Genomic DNA, 21,908 nt, shown 5'->3' on the forward strand with positions numbered 1-21,908 from the left:
AATATGAACGGAATGACAATCCTGCCCTCTTGTAATATGATATAGGGCTAGGTACATACCAACTTTGTTAAACTTATTATTATTGTTTTTTTTTTTTTTTTTTTTTTATGAAATAGGAGGCAAACGAGCAGACGGATCACCTGATGGAAAGCGATTACCGCCGCCCATGGACACCCGCAACACCAGAGGGGTTGTAAGTGCGTTGCCGGCCTTTAAGATGGGAATACGCTCTTTTCTTGAAGGTGATAAGTAACTTTATAACCTAGTTGAAAAGAACGGAGAAAATGAGCCTATGTAAAGTACTTTAGTTAATTTTGTTTCAATTTTGAGGTTATCGGGTAAATTTTCTATTCTTGCCTAGAATTGCGCTTTTTAAGAATGTAGGTAGTAGCCCGAGTTCTGATCTTTGACTAACTCTATAAGTTCTCCCAACAAAATGAAGGCAAGTACTGAATTTATGAATAAGCTAACAATAAGATGACTCCTACCAAATACGCCACAACATCCGGCGAGGCGCGTGCGCCACACACGGCGACAAACTACTCATTAACAATATTGTTCCGTAATCTAGTTACATTCCGGCCGGTGTGCGCGTGGCCTTATCGAATTTCAATTAACTTGAAACGTTAATCTATGATTAACTTTTGATTGTGGCGATAGAAATTGGCTTTCAATGCAATCTAATACCTATCGACCTTTACGACCTTAACCAACTTGGGTCCAATTACGCTTAAGACTATTTTTAAACTTAAAAAAAAAATTGTTTTGTGTCAAGGAAAATTGTAATAAGAACATTTTTATACAGGTTTACAGAACGTTTAGAAATTTTCATTATTTTCCTAATATGTTATTACTTTTTCTGTATCCGTTTCACAAAAAAAACTCAATTGAACGTCCATTTATTTATCACACCCCTAATTCAACGCCAAATTATCATAATTTTCATTTATGAACAGAAAGACTCAGAGCCATTTTAATGTTAATACACAAGTAATACGATCCCCATTCTTTAGTAGTACAATTAGGAGTAGAGATAAACCTGTGCATTATCTAGTTAGAGGCACAATGCACCCTTGTGCACAAAAATGGTTAGTATAATATTTCAAGGGGCCCGAATGTACCATATGGGAGATATGCTTTAAAATGACGCGAGACTGTGATGGATGGGTTCGTGTTTTGAATTATATGGGGCATTAAAATTATGTCTTGTTTATAATAATTCTTATTATAAGATTATAATATTGTACATCCAGCAAATACCGGTTAAAGAACAATAAATAGATTAAAATAAATTATATTAAATTAACAGTTAAATAAGTTTTTGGCAAATATTTAATTTTTGGTAAGTACAAGCTTTTATCGCTGATTGTACTTTTCTTTCCATAGGCAACTAATACTAATCGAGACAATTCTAAAAACCCCAAACAATTATGTTGCGTTGTTTTATCACGGAGTTCCTATGACCACCTCCTATCTCCATCATCAGATCAGCTCGATGGTACCATAATATTGCCTTGTCACCCGATTTACCTAATATATGTAATATGTATGCAAATTTTCAAACCGGAAAATGGGTCAAATTTATCTAGTTAAATAGATAGAAAATGAGCAATTTATCACAATAAATTAGAAACTTAAAAAATATATGGGAATAATAAAAAAATACAAGACCTCAGTTTAAAAATATATATTTTTTTAACTTCCAAATAGAAAAATAATAATAGTAGGTATCGAATGTTACTATAATTTTTTGAATGGTGCTTTTATTTTTTTCCTATTTAGAAGTTAAAAAAATATATTTTAAAACTGAGGTCTTGTATTTTTTATTATTCCCATATTTTTTTAAGTATCCTATTTATTCATGATAGATTGCTCATCAATCCTAACATTTTATTTAAAAAATATTGTATGGCAACAATATACATAAACGCAATATTTCACCGACAACATAGCAATTTCCTTGTTTTCCATACATCGCAACGGCTTCCAAGCAATAGCAACGTTACATGGTGACGTCACGATGTAGGCATTGCCATTTTTTTTTGTTTTAAACAATTATGGCCTGGGTGGTATTGCCATTTTGTTAGAAGCGTTTCGTCAGTAAAGTGCGGGTGCCAGACTTTGACCATCATTTGTGACTTTATCATCAAAACAAACTTGATTGACTGATACCCTTAATAAAATAATTTCAAATACCCTATTACCTACCTGGAGATAAAGATAAATTTGACATTTCACTTGCTTCTGCTTGACCTGTCGCCCAAATCACTTTATAATCAGTAAATTTCATTCGATGGCGCGACGTGACGTACGCGTTTGCGTTAAGTGTCATTTTGTATGGGATTTTGAGTTTTAAAACATCCCGCTTGGCGCGCTGTTCAAAATCCCATACAAAAAATTATAGACGCGAACGCTCGTCACGCTATCGAATGAAATTTACACTAGGGATTCAGTTTGTTATAAATTGCATGGGATGCTTTATAAGTTAGTACCTACATCTATTATATGTTGGAATAAAACCATTGTGTAAGTATAGATAACTTTAATTTTGTATTTGGTGATAATTTGTCTCCTGAACGATTACAATGTACAAATCTTATTCGATACAGATAAACAATATAGGTACGCGACTACTTATTTCATATTCGGAAAGGAAATCCATGAAAATCTCCCACACTGCAGGAGCTCTAAAGGAAATTTATATTTTTCGTATACATTGTCCTCAACTTAGACTTTTTCGTTGTTTTTTTTTACCGCTCCATAATTCCATTTTGTGGGTACATTACTAAACAGGATATGTTTTGTTTCGATTTATAGATATGATCAACATTCATGTAGGTTTACTCCGTACACAATTTTTGTACCTTTTTCCTCACAGGATACGTTTATTTTTAACAACGAGACTGTTATTTGCATTAATAAACGATTAGGAAAATGTCACAAAATAAACCTACCGAATAAAATTTTAAGATTTACACACGAAGTCACATTCACAAAACCTAAAGCCATGTATTGAAATTAGTTCTAATAATAAGAAAATTTATACATGAATTACAGCAAAATTTACAACGTTTCTTACAATAAATATATCACAGATGTTACAAAAAAAGACATACGATACAATCTTTCTGGTGGGTTTTGGATGCGGTGCCCGAGAATTGAGCTGGTTATTGACTTACTTTAACTTTGGGCATATGTTTTTATTTATATAAAATCTACATTGTTTTTCTGACCTAGCAAAGAAACTAATAAGTTTAGTGTGAGTTTTTGTAATTATTCTACTATATTTACATATAAAATACAACTTTATTTACAAACTCCTCGAATGAAATCAATTTACAGATTACTATTTGAGTATTACATGTACGCGATGTAACAGGCGACGTATGGACCATTATTTACGTTGCAGGGTGTGGTTTTAGTGTTGCAGGTTGTGTTACTTGGATGCTAGTTGCGCCTGTTGCGCGTACTGTTGCGCGCTACACGTTGGCAGCGAGAAGGGATTTACACTAAAAGGCGATGATACTAAACCTCCCATTCCTGTGGACAATAAAAGAGAATATAAAATTTTCGCTAGTTATGTCTAACAACGCACATTCATACACATCCACTTCCAAACGATCTCTTTAATCAAACCATATTATTTGTTATAAACTTTAATCAGGAGGCACACAAATGACTTAGTTCTCATCAGCAAACAAAATATACATGGTAATTTAACTTTTAATGTAACAGTACCTATATTGATTATTGCGATTAGGTCACACAGGTCTCTTAGAGTACAACCAGAAAAGTATTATAGGATGAGGAGAAACTAACGTAACCGGAGCAAGCAAACAAATAATACAAGACAAAAAGCGAATAAAAAAAAAACTACTAACACTGAACGGCGAGATGTTGCCAGTTATGATGATGTTGAAAATTGGCGGCGCGCGGCGGACTCTGCCTGACGACCGCAAAGGCGCTCCTTAGCTTAGTCTCTTTACTCTCCTCCCCTTTCATATCGCTCGCGGTGCATTTTGTATGAGTGTTTGCCGGACAGTCAGCCGAGCTTTTTGAATTCTCGTTTCTTTCACTGTAATGCCCGCTATCTTTCGTGTTATACGCGTTATAGTGGTGATGGTCAGATGATAAATGTCCATTCAGGTTCGCCGGATGATACGGGCCCAGGGACACTGGACGGGATAAAAACAAGGGTTAACACAAAGCGTCGTAGTCAAACAAGCGTGCAAGCGTGGCGAATGTGAACTTAAAGGCTGTGTTGACTCAGTGAGCCCTGAATGACATCTTGGCTAGATTTACTATCTGATATAGAAAATTCTAACTCGCTATAGGCAACATTTATGGTAAGAATTAATTAAGATTATCGAGCATAAATTATATTTACGATAATAGGTACACTTTAATATTTTGAAATAATTTAATTAATATGAAATAACAAAAATATTAAAAGAGAACTAAAAAAAAAGATTTTCATATCAAGCAGTGGAGAAAAGTTAGTCACTGACTATACAAAGTTACTTAAGATACTCACCCGAGTGCGTCCTGATGATGACAACAAGATCAGACCCATGGACCCCAGTTTTGCAGAGAGGTGAGACAGTAAATCTTACATAACAATACACTACCTTCTCACTACAGATAATGTTGAAGAGTAACTTTGGTGACGAAGTGAAAACCATAACATTTTTGGAGCTTGATCTTGACATCAGCAGCGCGTTGTAGTGCCAGGGGCCAGTAGCGTCAGGGTATAACGCGATGAGAGTTAGTGTTACAACTACGATTGGTGAGAGAGTCATTTCGTCACATTATACTCACTCGAGGTAGTGTTGAAGAGCGACGTCGGCGGCGCGGGGTAGTGTTGAGGGTGCGGGTAGGACGCGGCGTGGGGAGTAGACGCGGCTGAACAGTACCGGGGAGATACCGACCCGCCGCTCCTCGCGTACTCCTCTAAAAGAAAAAGCCTGGGGTCAACACGAAATTATCGTTAGGCTCCTGTTGTACTCGCCAACGAGGTAAAACTAAATATTAAATATAAAAGAATATAATAACAGGCCTTTTCATCTGTGTCAGATGTTTTAAGCAGCATCCCGGCACTTATAGTTTTTAAATTGAGTTGACATATAAGTAGCTACATATATAAAGCACTTGCTGGGACATTTGCTGGGACGTCAGTCTTCCGTGACCACAGCTAGTGCAACCTAGTTGACACGTCGGAAAAAAGGTAAAATAATGAAATTTAATCGCGTTAGACCCGGTAATGACATTAATTATGTGTACAAAGCGCGAGAGTTTAAAGTGTTATAAAGCACTCACCTAAACTGTAAATAAATAGAAGACTAAGAGCCTGAAAGCTCAACAACGGAACTGTTTAGCGAAAATCGCTCCAATAATGCAAGGTTCATTTTAAAATGAGATCTTTCTATGGTAGTTGATTTTTTCGTTGTAACCTTTTCACAATAAAAGTTCTTAGTTATATAAAATAACGACTTCTCACCTTCAGTCCACTGCGATGCTGCCGTATCCTGGACGCTGACAGCTAGTTGGCCCGTATAGGAGTTGAAAGGCATGCTCGCTGGTGGGGACCGAGGAGCGCCCAGACCTAGCTGGTTGTTTCTGGGCATGGAGTATAACGCTTCTGCCAGGTCTGCTGCTCTTTTTAGGATTATTTCCTGGGGAAGATTTGGTGTGTTGAGTACTGATGAAACAATGCATTTTTCTTATTTATTGGAACTGTTCGTGTTTAAGACACTGATGCTTGCGACTTTGATTTTAATATTCTTCGATTTCATGATAATAATTTTTAATATTTCCAAAAGGTGTTCTTGTTAACATACCTTCGGTAACTTCTCCGGGTCGCCAGGATGCCTCGGTATGAGCTTCTGTAGCCTCTGAAACCCGTAATCTATCGTCGGCTCGTTCAGCGCTGCTATGCGGAACAAGAAAAACAGAATCAATCATTAGTTAGCCCACTACCAAATGAAAGCCTAATTGATGGATCGTGCAAGATTGCGTTCGAGTTGCCGAATTACTGTTTTTTGGTGAAGATTTTTGTTTTGCTAAGATTGGGAATGTATTTATTTTTATGCGATTGATTGATGGAGCGACGGTTTGGATCAATGTTACATGTATATTTAGATTGTTCAATACAAGAATATGCTCGGAATAGTAATTTCATAATATATTTGACTATTTCCTTAAGACAGTGTTGAATAAAATAGAGCTCCATATGTTTAGTCTTAATTTGAAGATCAGTTGGGGGATAATAAATGAGTAGACATATCTTAATTACCAAAAAAATTGGAGGAAAAACTTCAGGATCGCCTGCTCTTAAAAAAATGTTCTATCAAATGGAATTCATATAGAAAAGGACAATTTTGGAAGGTGTCAATTACTCACAAACATAGACGAATCTGCCCGGAGCCCCCTTGCAGAACTGCTTGCTCTTGTACGATAGGGTCACCTCCACGACGCCAGGTATGTGTCTCGGCGGAGTCTGCACCCGGATCGCGTGCGACGTTATTAACTGATGACGTAAAAATTATTGTCAATAATAAGGAAAATATAGCTAAGTAGCTTCGTACACAAGCGATATTAAAGACTTAGCATTGACCAAGAAAATATAGCACACCCATGAAAACTTATTGAACGAACGAATATATGTATTAAATTAATATTTACCAAAAATTTGATATCACGTAATATGAATGTGTTTACCAATATAGCGAATGGCTTATTTTGGGTTCTAATCAATTTTAATAATGGTAAAGTATTTTTTAGCATTTTTATTAAGTGTTAAAGTTTCAACTCTACCAAATTTTTAAGACTAAAAAAGCTCACCTCACTCCAAACTAGCATCGTCCCAAAAACGACCTGTAATCCATCGAAGAAGTTGTCCCCTACGATGATGACCGTTGAGCCGCCTGACGTCCACCCCTCACTGGGTGAGATCGCTTTTATGCACGGAGTCGCCACGGGCAGTGGGGGATATAGACCCGCTGTGGAATAATTATACTTGGTAAATAATAATCGAAATTGTTAAAGAGGGATAAAGTAAAGATTGGATAGGTACCGTAATACCGTTGTAATATTTGGAATGTTAAAAAAGGTATTCAATTCAAAATCTTTTGTAGCTAGGCGGTTAAAATTTTCTACATGTACAAATTTGGCATATACTATTTTATTAACTGAAATAAAATAAATAAAATAGTAGTGTGTCTACTTGGAAAAAACACAAATTAAAATATTTCCATAGAAAATAATTTAATTTGTTCTTAGAGTACTATTTTATTATTTTCAAGGCAAGAAAATAAAGAAATATATATGTAGCTAAAACTTTTAGTTCTGTATAAATAATTTTATCTCAATTGTTTCATCCAATGACATCCGTTTATAAATTAAAAATTACAGCTTTTACAGGCACATATAATTTAAAAATGTTGACCTTTTAAAAATATATGGTCATCAAACTACAACTATTACAACTAACCCGTCTCGAACTTTACAAACATTTAAACGGCTTCCATAAACTCTTTTTCAAACTACTTAAGCAGGAGCATAGGCTGAATGTAAGTACGTCTTACAACTTAAAAGTTGAATAAACGCCAGACCACTAAAACTCATTCCGTCCTATTTGAACGTTTATCTTTGACTGTTTCAGAAAAAGGACAATTGCAGACCGTAAAAGTTGGTTTCCACCGTTGACAAAGACTGAAATACGTGTAGTAATAATTGAAAAAGAGATGTAACGTTACGTGTTAAAGTTAAAGATTGCATGTCATTTAATGGTTGTTATGACGTTGTTGACGTTGTAGCTGGAATGCAAGAAGGTTGTTGCGAGGGGGATACGCGCCGTAAGACAAGGGGGAGAAATCTCGCGAACAAAACGGCGCGGTAATAAAGACGAGAAGAGAAAGTGAATTTAAGGGGACGAAAGAAGATTACGCCCGAGGTTCTTTTTTTAATTTGACTAATAATAAAATCTCGTTGTTCATTACATTTATGTTGTACATCATATTTAGGAAGTAGCATTCATATTAATATGACGCTTTTTCTGGCCATAGCAGGTATAAAATTATAGGCGGGTTTATAGTTGTAACAGAAAATCTAAAGTTATCTATAAAATATTAATTTAAAAAAATCAGTAATGCCACAAAATGCAAATTGCGTTGTTTAGGGTTTACTTATATAATAAAACCTTATAAAAATATCTGATAGACCATGTCAATTTGCGCTAAATAATAGTAGAAATGAAGTAGAGATTCACTAGATATGAATAAGTAAAGATATGTGACGTCCCACGGGTAGGTAAAGGTATCTTATGGCCAACCGCCATATATTAATTACGCTATTATATTACGCTATTATTAACGCCGCTCCAATTAATATTGTATGTGCCGCAATAATTTGCGACACTATGCGACGTAAGCGCCAGCCGACATGAGGTTCCTTTTGCCGTGAAATGTCACATATTAGTAAAGATATGTGATAGTGAATCTCTAATTCATTTCTCAAATCGGGCCGACTGAAGATTCTTTATTTATAATTTTGAATCAATCTACCAAGTTAAAGGTCTAAACTAAATAAATATATTTTGGTTTACCTATTCTTAAAGGATACTCAAAAGTTGTCGTAGGCTGTTAGCCTGCGATGGAACTTTAAACTAAACTCGAACAAAGATCAAATTAGACAGAAAACTGGCAAGTCTTTACTGAATACATTAAAGGGGGAAACAAAGCGTGAAATTCCGAAGGTTCCGTAGTAAAGCTAACAGAAAGTACTTGTGCAAATTTTCTCGTTCGCACCGCGTAAACCCTTCGAGTCGGTTTCACGCCGTCTGGCCTCTTGCAAACTTTACACGCAAACACAACGTGGAGAGGATTCTTTATATCGCTTTCATTAAATGACTTGACCGTTTTTATTTTTTTACGACTATTCACAATATCCCGGAATAAAGGTATCCCATGTTAAATAAGATATTACAGAATGATAATAAATATATATATATGCATTTGCTAGTTGAAAATGAAATGAAATGGCTTAAGGTATCTAATAAACTAAATAAAATAAAAATAAAAATTGTGTTCGTGCCCACGTATGATGATGATTAGTTTAAACTGAAATCGGTGAGTGTTAATCTTAATTTGTTCAATTGAATATCTGTCCTATTTTTGTATTAGGTAACTCTTTATTTACGTTTAATAGGCTATGCTGATTCGTTATCAAATTTATCATTACTTTGATTTGATTACTTGTAAATACATAATTTGTTATATCACTTTTTGTACAATATAGCTAATAAATATTAGTATTCGTATTTTTGCGAACTGGCAATTCGCTTTTGGCCTTATAATGTCACAAATTAGAGACGCAGAAAACCACAAAACATTTTTTGTTTATCTGCACGAAATAGCAACAAGAACGTATTATAAATCACTTAATAGAAATTAAAAACTTTATATTAACTAAACGAAAAATAACGACATCATTCTTGTTACAATGTTATCGCAAACCCCGACCTAATTCATTACTCCGAAACCTCGTATAAAACATCCCTAACAATGATCTGAAAGTATTCTTTTTTTTTTCAGAGCATAATTCCGCACTAAATTATCCCTACTCGCTTCATGCTCGCTTCAACACCCCTACCTCCTCCCACCAACTTCTTTGCGAAATGTCTACTTTGATTCCTTGCATACAAATGACTAAGTTTATTATGAATTTTACACTGTTCTGTTTGATCGACTGTGAGTTTATTTAAAGTACTTACATATTGACATTAAGGGTCTCTATTGTTTCAGTTCATGCATTTTGTAGGACAAAAAACGGGACGGTCATCATTTTCAAGAATGTGTTATCTATGTTTTTTTTAATTCGTGATCACTGCACCATGAGAAGGATTTTTTAAATGACTGTTTCTAAAGCTCTGTCGATCTAATATTATGATACTTTAACATTATTAATTTTAGTAGTCTAATAACAACTTTTCATTATTAACTTATCCAAAAGCACTATAAAAATATAACTGACCAGTATTTATAACTTGGCAGTTTATTTACTGGCCACGAATTAAATAAAAAAATAAAAATAAAAATAAAAAACAAAAACGTACAAGTGGGTTCGGAGGCGGCGTCAATACCTTCAGTCGGGTCGAGCCGCTTGGCGCGACGTCCGTGCTTGCTGTTGTTGTGGACGAACATGTTGTCCGATATCGCCAGCAGCGGACCGTCGACCATCACTTGCGTTGATATTACCACCTGGAACAGACTGCTGATTAAATAAAAATACACACATATAAACCGTATATTAAACAGTCTTTACAAAAAACGGTCTCTTTAGTGGGCTTTCAGGGGATAAATTCGATATCGTTTCTCAATCGACCTTGTGACATCACCCATTATGCTGAAATTTCAAATATTTTATGCATGACCACTTCAACCTGTTCACGTCTCACAAAACGTAATTCCAATTGTTAATTGTGTGGAATTATAAAACTAATTACGTTTTAGTTCTTGGGTCATATAAGTCATATTATTAACTAATTATTTCAGATGCCACTACCATATGGTAAAAGATAAGTGCATTCCCGTTGCCAGGGAGGTTTTAGGATTATACTGAGTAACTTTTACTACGGGACCAACCACTCAATTCTAAAACAAAAATTTACCCTCCCATAGAAAATGGAACAGCCAAATTTTTTTCTAGACTTCGGGGTTGGTCCAATTGTAAAAGTTGCTCAGTATAATCCGAAAACCTCCCTGGCAACGGGAATGCACTCATTTTTTAGCCACCGTATATACCTACCTATGTATTAAGTATTTAAACATTTGCATCTCCCATGAAATAAAACTATGAAAACGGATTATATCGCGTTTTCATAGTTTTATTTCATTTGCATCTCCCGTTCATATTTTTCTACCAACATTTATTTCGAACTAAAGTTCAAGATCACAAAAACTACAGTCAACCAAAAATAAAACCCTCGATTGAGTGCGACCGTCGTCTATTTATCACACACCTACACACACATATACGCGGGGCCCGAAAGGGAGAGTCCCTTGGGAGGAGGAGCCAGTGTCTCGGGGCCCAAATGGACGAACTCTTCCAATAGATATGCACTTCCTTGCATCGTGTGGTTGTGTGCGTGCGTTTTGATAGACGGCCAATCGATATGTTTATGTAGTGGATTGTATTGGGGAGGCTTTTAGGGTTTTAAGTTTGCGTAATGGTAGGTTTACATAAAGTAGTAGGCCAATTCGAATTACAGCTATTCGAACTGTTTCCGATCTGTATAGATTCAAATAGACTTTGTCATTCGGTCTATTTCCAATGTGATACTGATCTGTCAGTGTCAAAAGTGACGTTTTTGGTTGAAGAAATGTCACTCTTGACACTGACAGATTAGTATCACATTGGAAATAGACCGAATAACAAAGTCTATTTGAATCTATATAGATAGATGTTACATTAATTTTACAATACTTTCAAAAACACACAATTACAATATTTTCCAATATAATAATTTTACAATATTTTCTATTTGTGTGTGCTAACGAATAAATTATTTCTATTCTATTCTATTCTATTCTAAAAACCTTTATTGACATCAGCTACGCGATTTATAAATGATACTAATGATATTACTATAGCGTTGTTGCCAAACACAGGAGTGTTTTTTAGGTTTTATTTGAGATTGAACAAGTTATTTATACTTTTGTTATGAAATTCCAAATAAACAAAATTAAATTTACATACTTTCTAATGAAATTATTTTTTAATTTTGCTTACAAACATTTTATTTGCTAGATACCTATAAGTATACCTATCTAGGCTCTTACCTTTGTAACTTTTACACATTAGGCTTTCATTTTCAACTGGTGCATTTCTATTCTCAACCAATATGCCTTTCCGCACACTAATGTATGTAGTATACATGTGTATGCTAGACAATCTTACCCTTGAAACGTTGGGGTACGTCCACTGAATTATTCAATGATACACAGAAAGGCCATACATAACTATAACCATCACACAACCACCAACTTTGTGTGTATAGTAGTAAGTTCTATATTTGTACAAAGTTTCCAGAGGGCACGTAAGACAAATATGTCTTAGCGAACTGAAGCAAATTTATACTCATAAGTAACTGAATGCACCTTTACCATGTCGTGTTAGGGGTGTCACTAATTAGTTTCTGTAACTTTAAGTTGGTAACTATAAAATATTATGATTTATTTGCTTTAACACTCTATGCACTCAATTAAAAGTTAGCAACAAAGGATTTTAGAAAGGGTAATAAACAAGCACTCGTGCAAAAAAACAAATAACCAATTATAAAAAATAAGCGAGCACGGTCGGGTTGTAAGTAAATAAATAAACTCGTATAAATAAATTTAATTTCATCCCTCCCCCAAATTGGAGCCGCTTCAAATATTCAAGAATCGTGAACGCAACCCTTCCTACTCGTACAGTTAAGGGCGATGCTATTGTATGTGACAAGTGAAGAGCGGGCGAGTCAGTACCGTTATATCGTGTATGTACTACACTGACACATTACAAGCGATGAACTAAACAATGTAGGTTTGAGGTATAAATCAATATTTTTCATGAATTATTCGGTGGTTTTAATTTTATACTATCAATTATAAGTATTTCCGTCAGACAAAAGGAATGCACTGTTATGCCTCGCCTTCAAAATTTACCTTAATTAGACAAAGAGCGTATTTAAAAAATGACGTATAAAGAAATCACGTATGTACACAGGCACCAGTTAGACTTCCATGCTAACATGCTATATAACTAATATTAAAGTGTGCCTGTCTTTATATTCTGTGACAGAAAACATAATCTGTAAATGAAAAGGTACGTTTTTATGTTGATCACAATGATAAGTATAGGGAAACTAAGGCATCCTGAGCAGACAGTAGTCATTAGTTACAACTAATGGGAGTTTCGAAGAGTTTAACAAATCCAACCCGCGAAAGCTCGTGACTTACGACGACTCAACGCAGACAGTCGTGTAGGAACGCGACAATTTTTCCTGACGTCTGGTAAACAAGAGACCATTTTACTCGTCAACCGTGAACAATTATCGCTCCAGACCTTGAAACCATGCGAGTCGCAACCTTGGAAACTGGCCTTTTAGGCAATGTTATTCACTATAGCTGGGGAGCCGGCGATGCTAAATGTGTAGTTACTCGAGCGTCGTAAAGACCTATTGAAATCGAAATATTAGATAATAAGAACAAAAAAAGGTTATATAAAGTTTTTTTCCAGCGAGCAGGAAAGCGTCTACAGATTTTTTTAAATTTCGGGGGGTTGGTGGAGGGTTAAAAAAATCGTTAAGTAGATTGTGGATTGACCACAAGTTCGACGAACAATTTTCACATTGTAACCGTCAGATTAAGGAAATGTGTACAAATAATTGTCACATTTAGTACTCAATAGCACAATTACAGCATTACTTTGGACTAAAATGACCAAATCCACAATATGCTTAACGATTTATTGAACCAACCAACAGCTCCACATAGACGGCTAAAAGTGGTAAGTGGTAGACTCCACGGGGTAGCAAGATATCACTCATATCTCATATCTTAATCTGATGCGCTCGAGTAACTACAAAAATCCCCTTTTTGGCTCCCCTACCACAATTTTTTCTAGTTCACTACTTTACTAAACTTAAAACGTGACCTCAGTATCTGGTCAAAAACTGAAAGAAATCTCGTGTCAGCGAAGATATTTTACCTAAAGTACCTATCTACATATAACGTTTATTCCAAACTTACCGACAGTGGCGACAGTAAAAGGTTGCTTATTGCATCAGTTTTTAATGAACATGGGTAATTGTGCAATGTCACATTAAATCGCTCACTACTTTAAAAAAAATACTTGTCTGGTATGCTCAACCGTGGTCAACCTTAAGTTAAATCGGTAGCTATTTTTAGGGCCCCGTAACGCGTAAGCCAAAATTGCAAAAACGGAAACCTATCGTCATGCCTGTCTGCCCGGCCGTCCGTCCGTCCGTAGTAAGTACTACGTATGGTAACTTACTTGAAATCTTCTCATATCTCTAGGGTTGCCGGCATTCTTCAAACAATTTTGATTGCACTTTAAAAAGAACTTCAGGAAAAATCTGAAACAAAGGAAATTAAATTAGCAGTAGCGCAGTTGTCAAGTTGAGTAAACGCTAATGATTACATGATTTATGGGTATTTAGGCAGACCTTAATTAAAATAATCTACTACCAAATATAAAGCTAATTTCAAAACAAATTGGTCAAAACGAAAGATTGGAAACTGTAGTGTATGGGACCTCCCGCCGCATAGGTAACTATTTGGAAGTACTGTTAGGTCTTACGTCAATTCAAGTATTTATTTATTTTATTTTATTTGTTTATTTTTAACCAACTTACATTTACAGCAGGTTGCCAAACATGAAAGTTGTAGGTCACAGTACAAAAATATAAAATTATTAATAACATATTTAAAAATAACATTTTGTAATATTATATATTGTGTAGTATTATAAGTCAATCAATAAATTGATATGGTCCTGAATGCTGTTCTTCTATAGCATGTCAAAGGACTGTCTCATTTCAAACATAGACAAAGAGAATCATACTATCTTTGTCTTACACTAGTACCCAAAAGAAAAGGATGAGTATAGTTTTTTTTGTCATTATTTACAGACTATTTGGTTTGACTAACTATATATATATTCCTGCTAATATCCCAGGATATTAGCAGGAATATTACAGGAAAAATATTGCTTTGAGTTGCCAGGTTCATGGGACCAAATTAAATAATGCGAAAAAAGACTTGCCAAGTAAAACAGAAAAAAATCGACAACAATTTAAAGAACTCTTTATAAGAGATCCACTGTCGATAACTAAATCATGAAAAATTAGTCTTTGTCAAAACCGGCAAGCGTTAAATAAATATAATATTTTTATGTCTACAGAGCACTTCATGATTCATGAATGAATAGTTTCTCCGAACACCGGAGGTTCGAAGCGATAAAACTATGTCACCTAATGGCAGCACAGCTGTTTCCACTTTACACCGTACACCCATATTAGGCATTAATTTGTTTCTGCTGTTCACGAATTTGTTTACCGCCTTCCGTTCAGTTTTTGCTCCATTAATGCCCATAGTGTCAACTTAATAGCCACTTCAACTACTTTGTTACTTCGAGGTGATTTTAAAATTATGTTCATTCATTTAGCCGTTAGTATCAGTTTGAAAAAATAAAGATTCTTATTTTATGACCCCATTTGTAGAGTTTCGCAAATTTTGGCAATAAAAAGTCAGGTTAGGTTTGCGTTTATTTTTATTTCTTATTTAATATTTTTATTTAGTAAAATAAAGTGCCTCAAGTTGGTACTGATCCAGAATTAGATCCAGATTCCTGATATCATCAAGCCGATACACAAGGTTTTTAAAACACCTCTACATAGTACAAGCTTGATTATAAAGAACAAACCGCATTTTTCTCTCGCCAGTGAAAACTTCGAAACGAAATCAAACAATTTCGATACGAAAGTCGATTGGAACTATCGGCGTATCGGATTACACACAATAGCGGAACTTTACCACATTATTTTATATTGGATTCACTCAAAAGTACTCTTTATTCGTAAGTAGATAAGGGTGTAGTGAGGTGTGTTGTTAAGTTTGGTGCGTAACGTTGAGCGTACGATCAGGCAGGCGATCGCGATGAATGCTTCAGCGGAACGGAAATATTTTACATGGCCGCGGGCAACGCCGCTGCCGAATATTGTTGTGCCAACAGATGGATGCATATAGAGCTGATGCAACGCCTTCGAGTGTAACATTAGCGGCTAATAATTTAACACCTCCCAAACTCGAAATTTTTTTTTCGAGCACTTCCTTTCTCTGTCAGCACTTCAATGGTTGATTATAAGGATCACCCCACCTGATGTTTCCAGATTAGGATATTGTAATATGTGCTTCCTTTATGTAATATAATATCTAGCTTCAGCTTGAATTACTCTATTTTATGTCCAAAACGCGACGCAGTTTGCGCAACGTCGTATGTTATATGTTGATAGGTAGGCATTGAGCTTTCATGTGACAGATCTTTAAACTTAAGTCACGTGTTTGATAAATATCTTTGTTTATACAAGGGGTGGTCATAACTGCTCTTAGTATTCCCCAAAAAACGAACCAGATATGAACCGTGTAGTATTTGCTCCGCCCGCGGCGGCACATCTGTTCGCATTATTTATGTTAAACACCTTATGTCACAATATCGCGAGTTAGAGTTTACCTACTGCAATGACAAGTAAAAGTAAAGACTGGTGGTGTTTCGATATATGAAACCGTTCAGTCTCTATATACAAAGTTCCTGACAAATGGCCGGTATAACGCTAGGTCAAAGAAGATTGAAGTAGCGTTGCCAAAATTATTATAGATCACATCACGTTCGAAAACTCTGGTCCATACGTTTTGTAAAGTAGTACTATGAACTCGTCCTGACACCTTACCTAATGCTATCCAATTTTACACAGACCTACGAAGAGCCTAAAATATAATAGCTGTATTTATATCAAGACTTTAGAGTGAGCTAGAGTTTAGAGTGTCAAGTTCCGGCGGTTCTGCGGCCGGCCCCATGACACTGCGGGGTTGCATCGCAGTCATATTTGCGTGTTTTTAGTTTTAAGATATACATATTTTATAACAATATGTATGCTAGTTTTAATGTGTTTATCTATAGGCCAATAGTTGCCTGAAAATAAAGATTTTAAACTAGTTTGACAATAATCCCATAGACCCATAGACTTCACTAACACATTACAATACAATACAATACAATACGTTTATTTGTCGAAAAGCAGGTAGTGTTACAAACAGGTGTTACATACATATAATTAAGTGCTCCACTTTTGGCCATATGAGTTACACTATTGACAGATCAAATCTAATAAGATAATCGTCACTCCTCTTATGAGTTCATATGTTGAAGTTTAAGATCGAGCACAATACAAAATATAAGGGGCTTTTTACTTCGCTAAGTGAAACCTCTTTTTCAGTATTTTTTTTATTCTTGAGAATCACGATACCTAATTTTCTTGACTGACTAGAGATGGCTTCTTGAATTGGTAAGATTATCTTTTAGCAGCTTTAGATTTTTTCTTTCGTTTCTTTTTCATTAAAGACATTTTCTAGACATTACCTCTTCTTATTACTTACTTGTCTTTAGTACTGTCAAGCGACACCGGCGGAATGAATGGAGATTTTATTTAGAATGTGCGGAGTGAATGAACGGAGTTGAGAAGCACCGCGCTTTTGAACCAGCTACATTTATCTTTATGTGGAATGTATGAGATTTTCAGGGATCTAATGTACAATCGCAGACATTCCCGGTGAACCACCTTAAGGGCAAAAATCGTTTAAACGTCTTGCAGACGGTCAGGCGATATCATACTCGTAAAAGTGATGACCAATAGCATTGGCACTTTAAAATGTGGGTGTTGAAAACCTAGTAACCTTCTACCGCATTGAGTGTCGAAATTTACATTTTTTGCGGCATAAACGGCCGTATCTTTTTTTTTACGTTAACTTAGAAGTTTGATTTTTCACAGTTTTAAGGGACTGTAGACCTGAGTATATGTCTTTAATTTCAACTCGATACCACCGCGTGTTACCGAGATAAAGGGTCTTGACAGACAGACGGACGGACGGATGGACAACAAAGTGATCCTGAGTTTGATGACAACAAAGTGAGATGAGTTTTTTCCTTTTGAAATACGGAACCCTAAAAACGCAAAATATCAATGCACCTTGCACTTACGAGTACCGAACCATAAAAATGGAACCGGAAAAATCCAGTTAAGACCACCATTTATATCCTAGAGGGTCACCGACAGGACATCCTTCAGTACGTGGTGACCACTAAGTCCAATCCCTATATTGCCAAAAGCTACCGAGCGTCCAACTTAACCATTCTTATATAACTATGACCCCGAGTTATGTAACAAGTATACCTAAACAGAGACTGGCTTATACTGGTTTTGGCAAGTCGAATGCTTGCGAGGCGATGGTAATAATAGTTTAAGAGTAACGGCGAGGGCAGTAAGTGATATCTATGGCAGCCTTCATTTTAATAAGAAGGCTCTAAGCATGGAAAGGGGATACTGAAATATTGGGCCGAGGACATGGATAAAAAATGTATTGCAGGTTGGCTGAATCTAGTAGGTTGTTTGCGCTGGAACGTTTTGTTTACATTTGAGGGTTTCATTTAACATTTCAAAAATATTCCTAAAGCGTACTAGATGCTTCCGCTTTGAACTCAAGAAAAATAGATACATCCATAATGTAAAAGGTTCACTTACTACAATAAAAACAACCTCAAACTCGTATTTTTAGGGTTCCGTATCTCAAAAGGAAAAAACAGAACCCTTATAGGATCAATTTGCTGTCCATCCGTCCGTCTGTCTGTCAAGTCAAGACCCTTTATCTCAGGAACGCGTGGAGGTATCGAGTTGAAATTAAAACCATAAGAACGTAAAAAAAAAGATACGGCGGTTAATGTCGCAAAAAACGTATTTCAACACTCTCAAGGGAATCAAAATTTATAGGGTACTTCCCGTTGACCTAGAACTTTGAAATTTTGCAAGTAATATCGTCTTACACTACAAGTACTTACAAGGAATTTTTTTAAAAATATAAATTAATAAAATAAGACAGAAACAATATTGTAAATATAAAACATTGTACTATTAATAAAAAAATTAGAATAAGTTAAATTTGTACGGAAACCTCGGTGGGCGAGTCCGACTCGCGCTTGTCCGGTTTTTTATTATCAATATGTTTTTCAAGCAACACAATTAAATAAGGAACATCTTTTACAAAGATTTAAGAAATTCATGATATTAACCTTCTGTCTCGCATAAACCTAATTAGGATTCAACATCTGTTTACGTAAAGTAATAAACCACTTCATATGTTCTTCTTTATATGCTAGAGGCGCATTCACACGAGCGACGCGACAGGCGTTAATTTATTCGACTCCGCTCGCAATTTACGATTGTCTGCACACCCCCTAATGTCTACCTCTCACTGGTGACGTCATAATGTTGTGATTTAAAATTAGCGATACTATGTATTTTAATTATTCATTTTACAGTATTATCTAACAAGAAAGAATTGAGTATCGGTGTGGTACCTACATTATCAATGCCAATCGATAACTAGGCAGTTTTCATTTAAGTTATTGTGTTAGCGTATGCTATAAACTTATATACGTATGAATTAAGTACAATAATTAACTTAAGATTAATTACAGGTCCTTAACTACGCTTACAATAATGTTTTTCAATTTAATTAACATACAAAAGAGAACATTGCAATAAAACTTGTAGGTACGTAAGTTTTATTGCAATGTTCCCTTTTGTTTGGTAATTAAATTGAAAAACATTCTTTTTGGGTTGTTTCTCTAAATGTTTCTTTCTTAATTTCACAATTTTAAAAACAGATCTGTAAAAACATATTCCTACATAAGATTCCATAGGTTCCATGGAGGTTTCCATTCCAGTAAACTTTTTTTACAGAGCGCAAACAATATTCACACGTGTTCTCTTTCAGTTTTCATAAAAGCTAAAGCCTGCCCTAGACCGGGAAGCGAATCAAACCATCCCCAATAAAAGTAGCGAATAATACCTATCGCATCAAGAACAGTGAGGGAACTCCATTTTCCTCGTAAAACTACCCCCACTTTTCATCCCTCGCGTGTGTTATCAAGTGCCTGCTCTATAAATGCTATGAAATAGAAAATAGAGCTAGTAAGTATGACGCATTTTTTTAACAACATATACCGTACCTATATACCGTACCATCATTTTCTTATTACGTTTTGGTCAAATGAAGTTTTAAATTTTTTCTGATATATATCTACTTCATCAAGATATATTAGTACCTATAACTTTAAAAAAATTGATAATTTACACAATCATTCCTATTTACTCCTCAGGTAGTATAGTAAGTTCCGTAAATCCTCATTTATGGTACTTAAGCAAATCTATAAAAAGGCATCAATTAAAGTAAAAATGGATAACGGATCTGAAACAAAAACTACTAGAATATTTTTCAAAAGATCTTTCGTTCCTAACTATGTATACGTGGCCAAATCATAAAAACGCCCAACATTCAAGATAATGTTCCTCTCCGCATCAACATCTTACCACGTCGCACTACTCGATGGAAAAAATCCACTAAGGCAGAATAGTGGCGAGGAGGTTGCCCTCTTTCGAGACCAGCGCGGAGGGAGGGGCGCCACCCGCACCCTCGCGACATTCTATGTTTATTTGCATGATTTGCATCGGACATTCCTTGAGCGAGCAAAAAGTTGACACGGTATTTTGGTGTGGTGGCCTTTAACGTTTTATTATGACTTGTGTCTTTCGAGCGTTATGATCTATAAAAATTTTGCTTAGGCACTCATTTTATACTTACGAATGTTCTTACTTTATTGACAATTACGAGTAGTATTACAACGCTATATTACCATTTTGAATGATTAACAGTTAGTGTCAATTAAGTGGCGAATACTTTCCATTGCTGCTCAGGATAAAGGATGATGTTAAGTAAAATTACTTTAGAACAGAAAAGCTATTATTACGTCCATAGAAGCTAAACGCTCGTGCGTCTAAAAATAGTCGCCGCAAAATATCAATTTCACCTGAAATTTCGGAAAAACCGCATCGTGGAACATTCGCGCACTGACAACGGTCTCTTATAACTTTTCCCTTTTAACCTTTCCCCTCCAACTCCCCGGGGAGGCGGTCCCGGGGGACGCCCTCCCGTGCCACCACTCAATACCGACACGGCATGCTCGTTCCAAAGACTAGACAGGTGGAATACAGAAAGGACTTTTGCTAAACATAATCGAATGTTTTTGCTTTGAGCGAATTGAGGTCTAATTTATTTGTTAGCAGTTGGCAAAATACTCGTCACAATACTACATAGTCTTAAAAATGTGAAATATATAATGCATGATTATTATTTTTTTAATTGTGTTGATAACGTTAATTTATTCAATACTAAATTACTTAATAATCTCTTAGAGCACTATTAAAGCTTCGCTTCAATTAACACCAAATTAAGACTTACTTAAAGTAGGTATGAACTTTACTCTAAAAAAAAAGAACAGTTAAGGCTTTCTTATTTTTACTTTAAACACCATTTGATCATCCCAAAATGATAAAGTTCACATTTTAGCGAATTCCGGCGAGATTTTATCACTAACAGTAACATTTAATTATTTATAAAAATTATAAAATCTCGTTTGCCAAAACTTAAATGTTATTCTCAAGCTTTAATCTCTCTTATCGAATAGATGCATAAAGATTTACGACGTTCAGCTATTTTAATCAGGTCATGTATTGAAAATGTTTCATTATTTAAACTCGGACAGAAACCACCAGTCTGGCAAGTATTAGTCTTTGAGCGCATGCGACGGGCCTATAACAGGCCCAGTTTTCGACTTTGTTTTTCCGCGTGCGTCCATACTGTCCATAGCCAAACGTTAATATTTCAGTATGTACCAAATTCAAGGGTTAACTGCCCCGTCTCATCGGCACTGCAAATAGGCAAGTACTCTATACTTTCTGTCGTGCATTACGAACAACCATTTGAATAACTTTTATTAATGCGAGGTTATCTTTTAGCCATTTTAAAATTTAATTCACATTACTTGCAAAATTAGAAAAAAATACTTTTTCTTTAGGCATTTCCCCGCATCATACTTTGAAAAGATGTCTTTATCTACCTATATTTAATTTTCAAGACTTGATATTATCATTCCGTAATAAAATTCTAGATCAGGTATAATTGCGCCTATGATTTATTAGTATTGGATCGCTAAGAAAATTAACTGCACATATCTAT

General features: G+C 35.3%; 1 protein-coding gene across 5 annotated transcripts in view; it reads right to left on the reverse strand.

The window, feature by feature from the left end:
* Positions 1-3,282: 3,282 nt before the first annotated feature.
* LOC134744977 (transcription factor collier) overlaps positions 3,283-21,908 on the reverse strand; it is a 73,650-nt gene continuing 55,024 nt past the window's right edge. The window contains exons 8-16 of one of the 5 annotated variants that reach the window (XM_063678928.1): positions 14,053-14,134; positions 10,139-10,256; positions 6,841-6,998; positions 6,400-6,526; positions 5,838-5,926; positions 5,498-5,672; positions 4,819-4,950; positions 3,882-4,175; positions 3,407-3,540 (exon numbers count right to left, since the gene is read on the reverse strand). In XM_063678928.1, the coding sequence (XP_063534998.1) occupies positions 3,539-3,540; positions 3,882-4,175; positions 4,819-4,950; positions 5,498-5,672; positions 5,838-5,926; positions 6,400-6,526; positions 6,841-6,998; positions 10,139-10,256; positions 14,053-14,134 (1,177 nt within the window). In that variant the 3' untranslated portion in view covers positions 3,407-3,538. Of the gene's footprint in view, positions 3,541-3,881; positions 4,176-4,818; positions 4,951-5,497; positions 5,673-5,837; positions 5,930-6,399; positions 6,527-6,840; positions 6,999-10,111; positions 10,257-14,052; positions 14,135-21,908 lie in introns of all 5 variants that reach the window. The other 4 variants (XM_063678927.1, XM_063678926.1, XM_063678925.1 and 1 more) reach the window with 4 other exon arrangements.

The sequence above is a fragment of the Cydia strobilella genome, chromosome 10, assembly GCF_947568885.1.
Source record: "Cydia strobilella chromosome 10, ilCydStro3.1, whole genome shotgun sequence".
Lineage (NCBI taxonomy): Eukaryota > Metazoa > Arthropoda > Insecta > Lepidoptera > Tortricidae > Cydia > Cydia strobilella.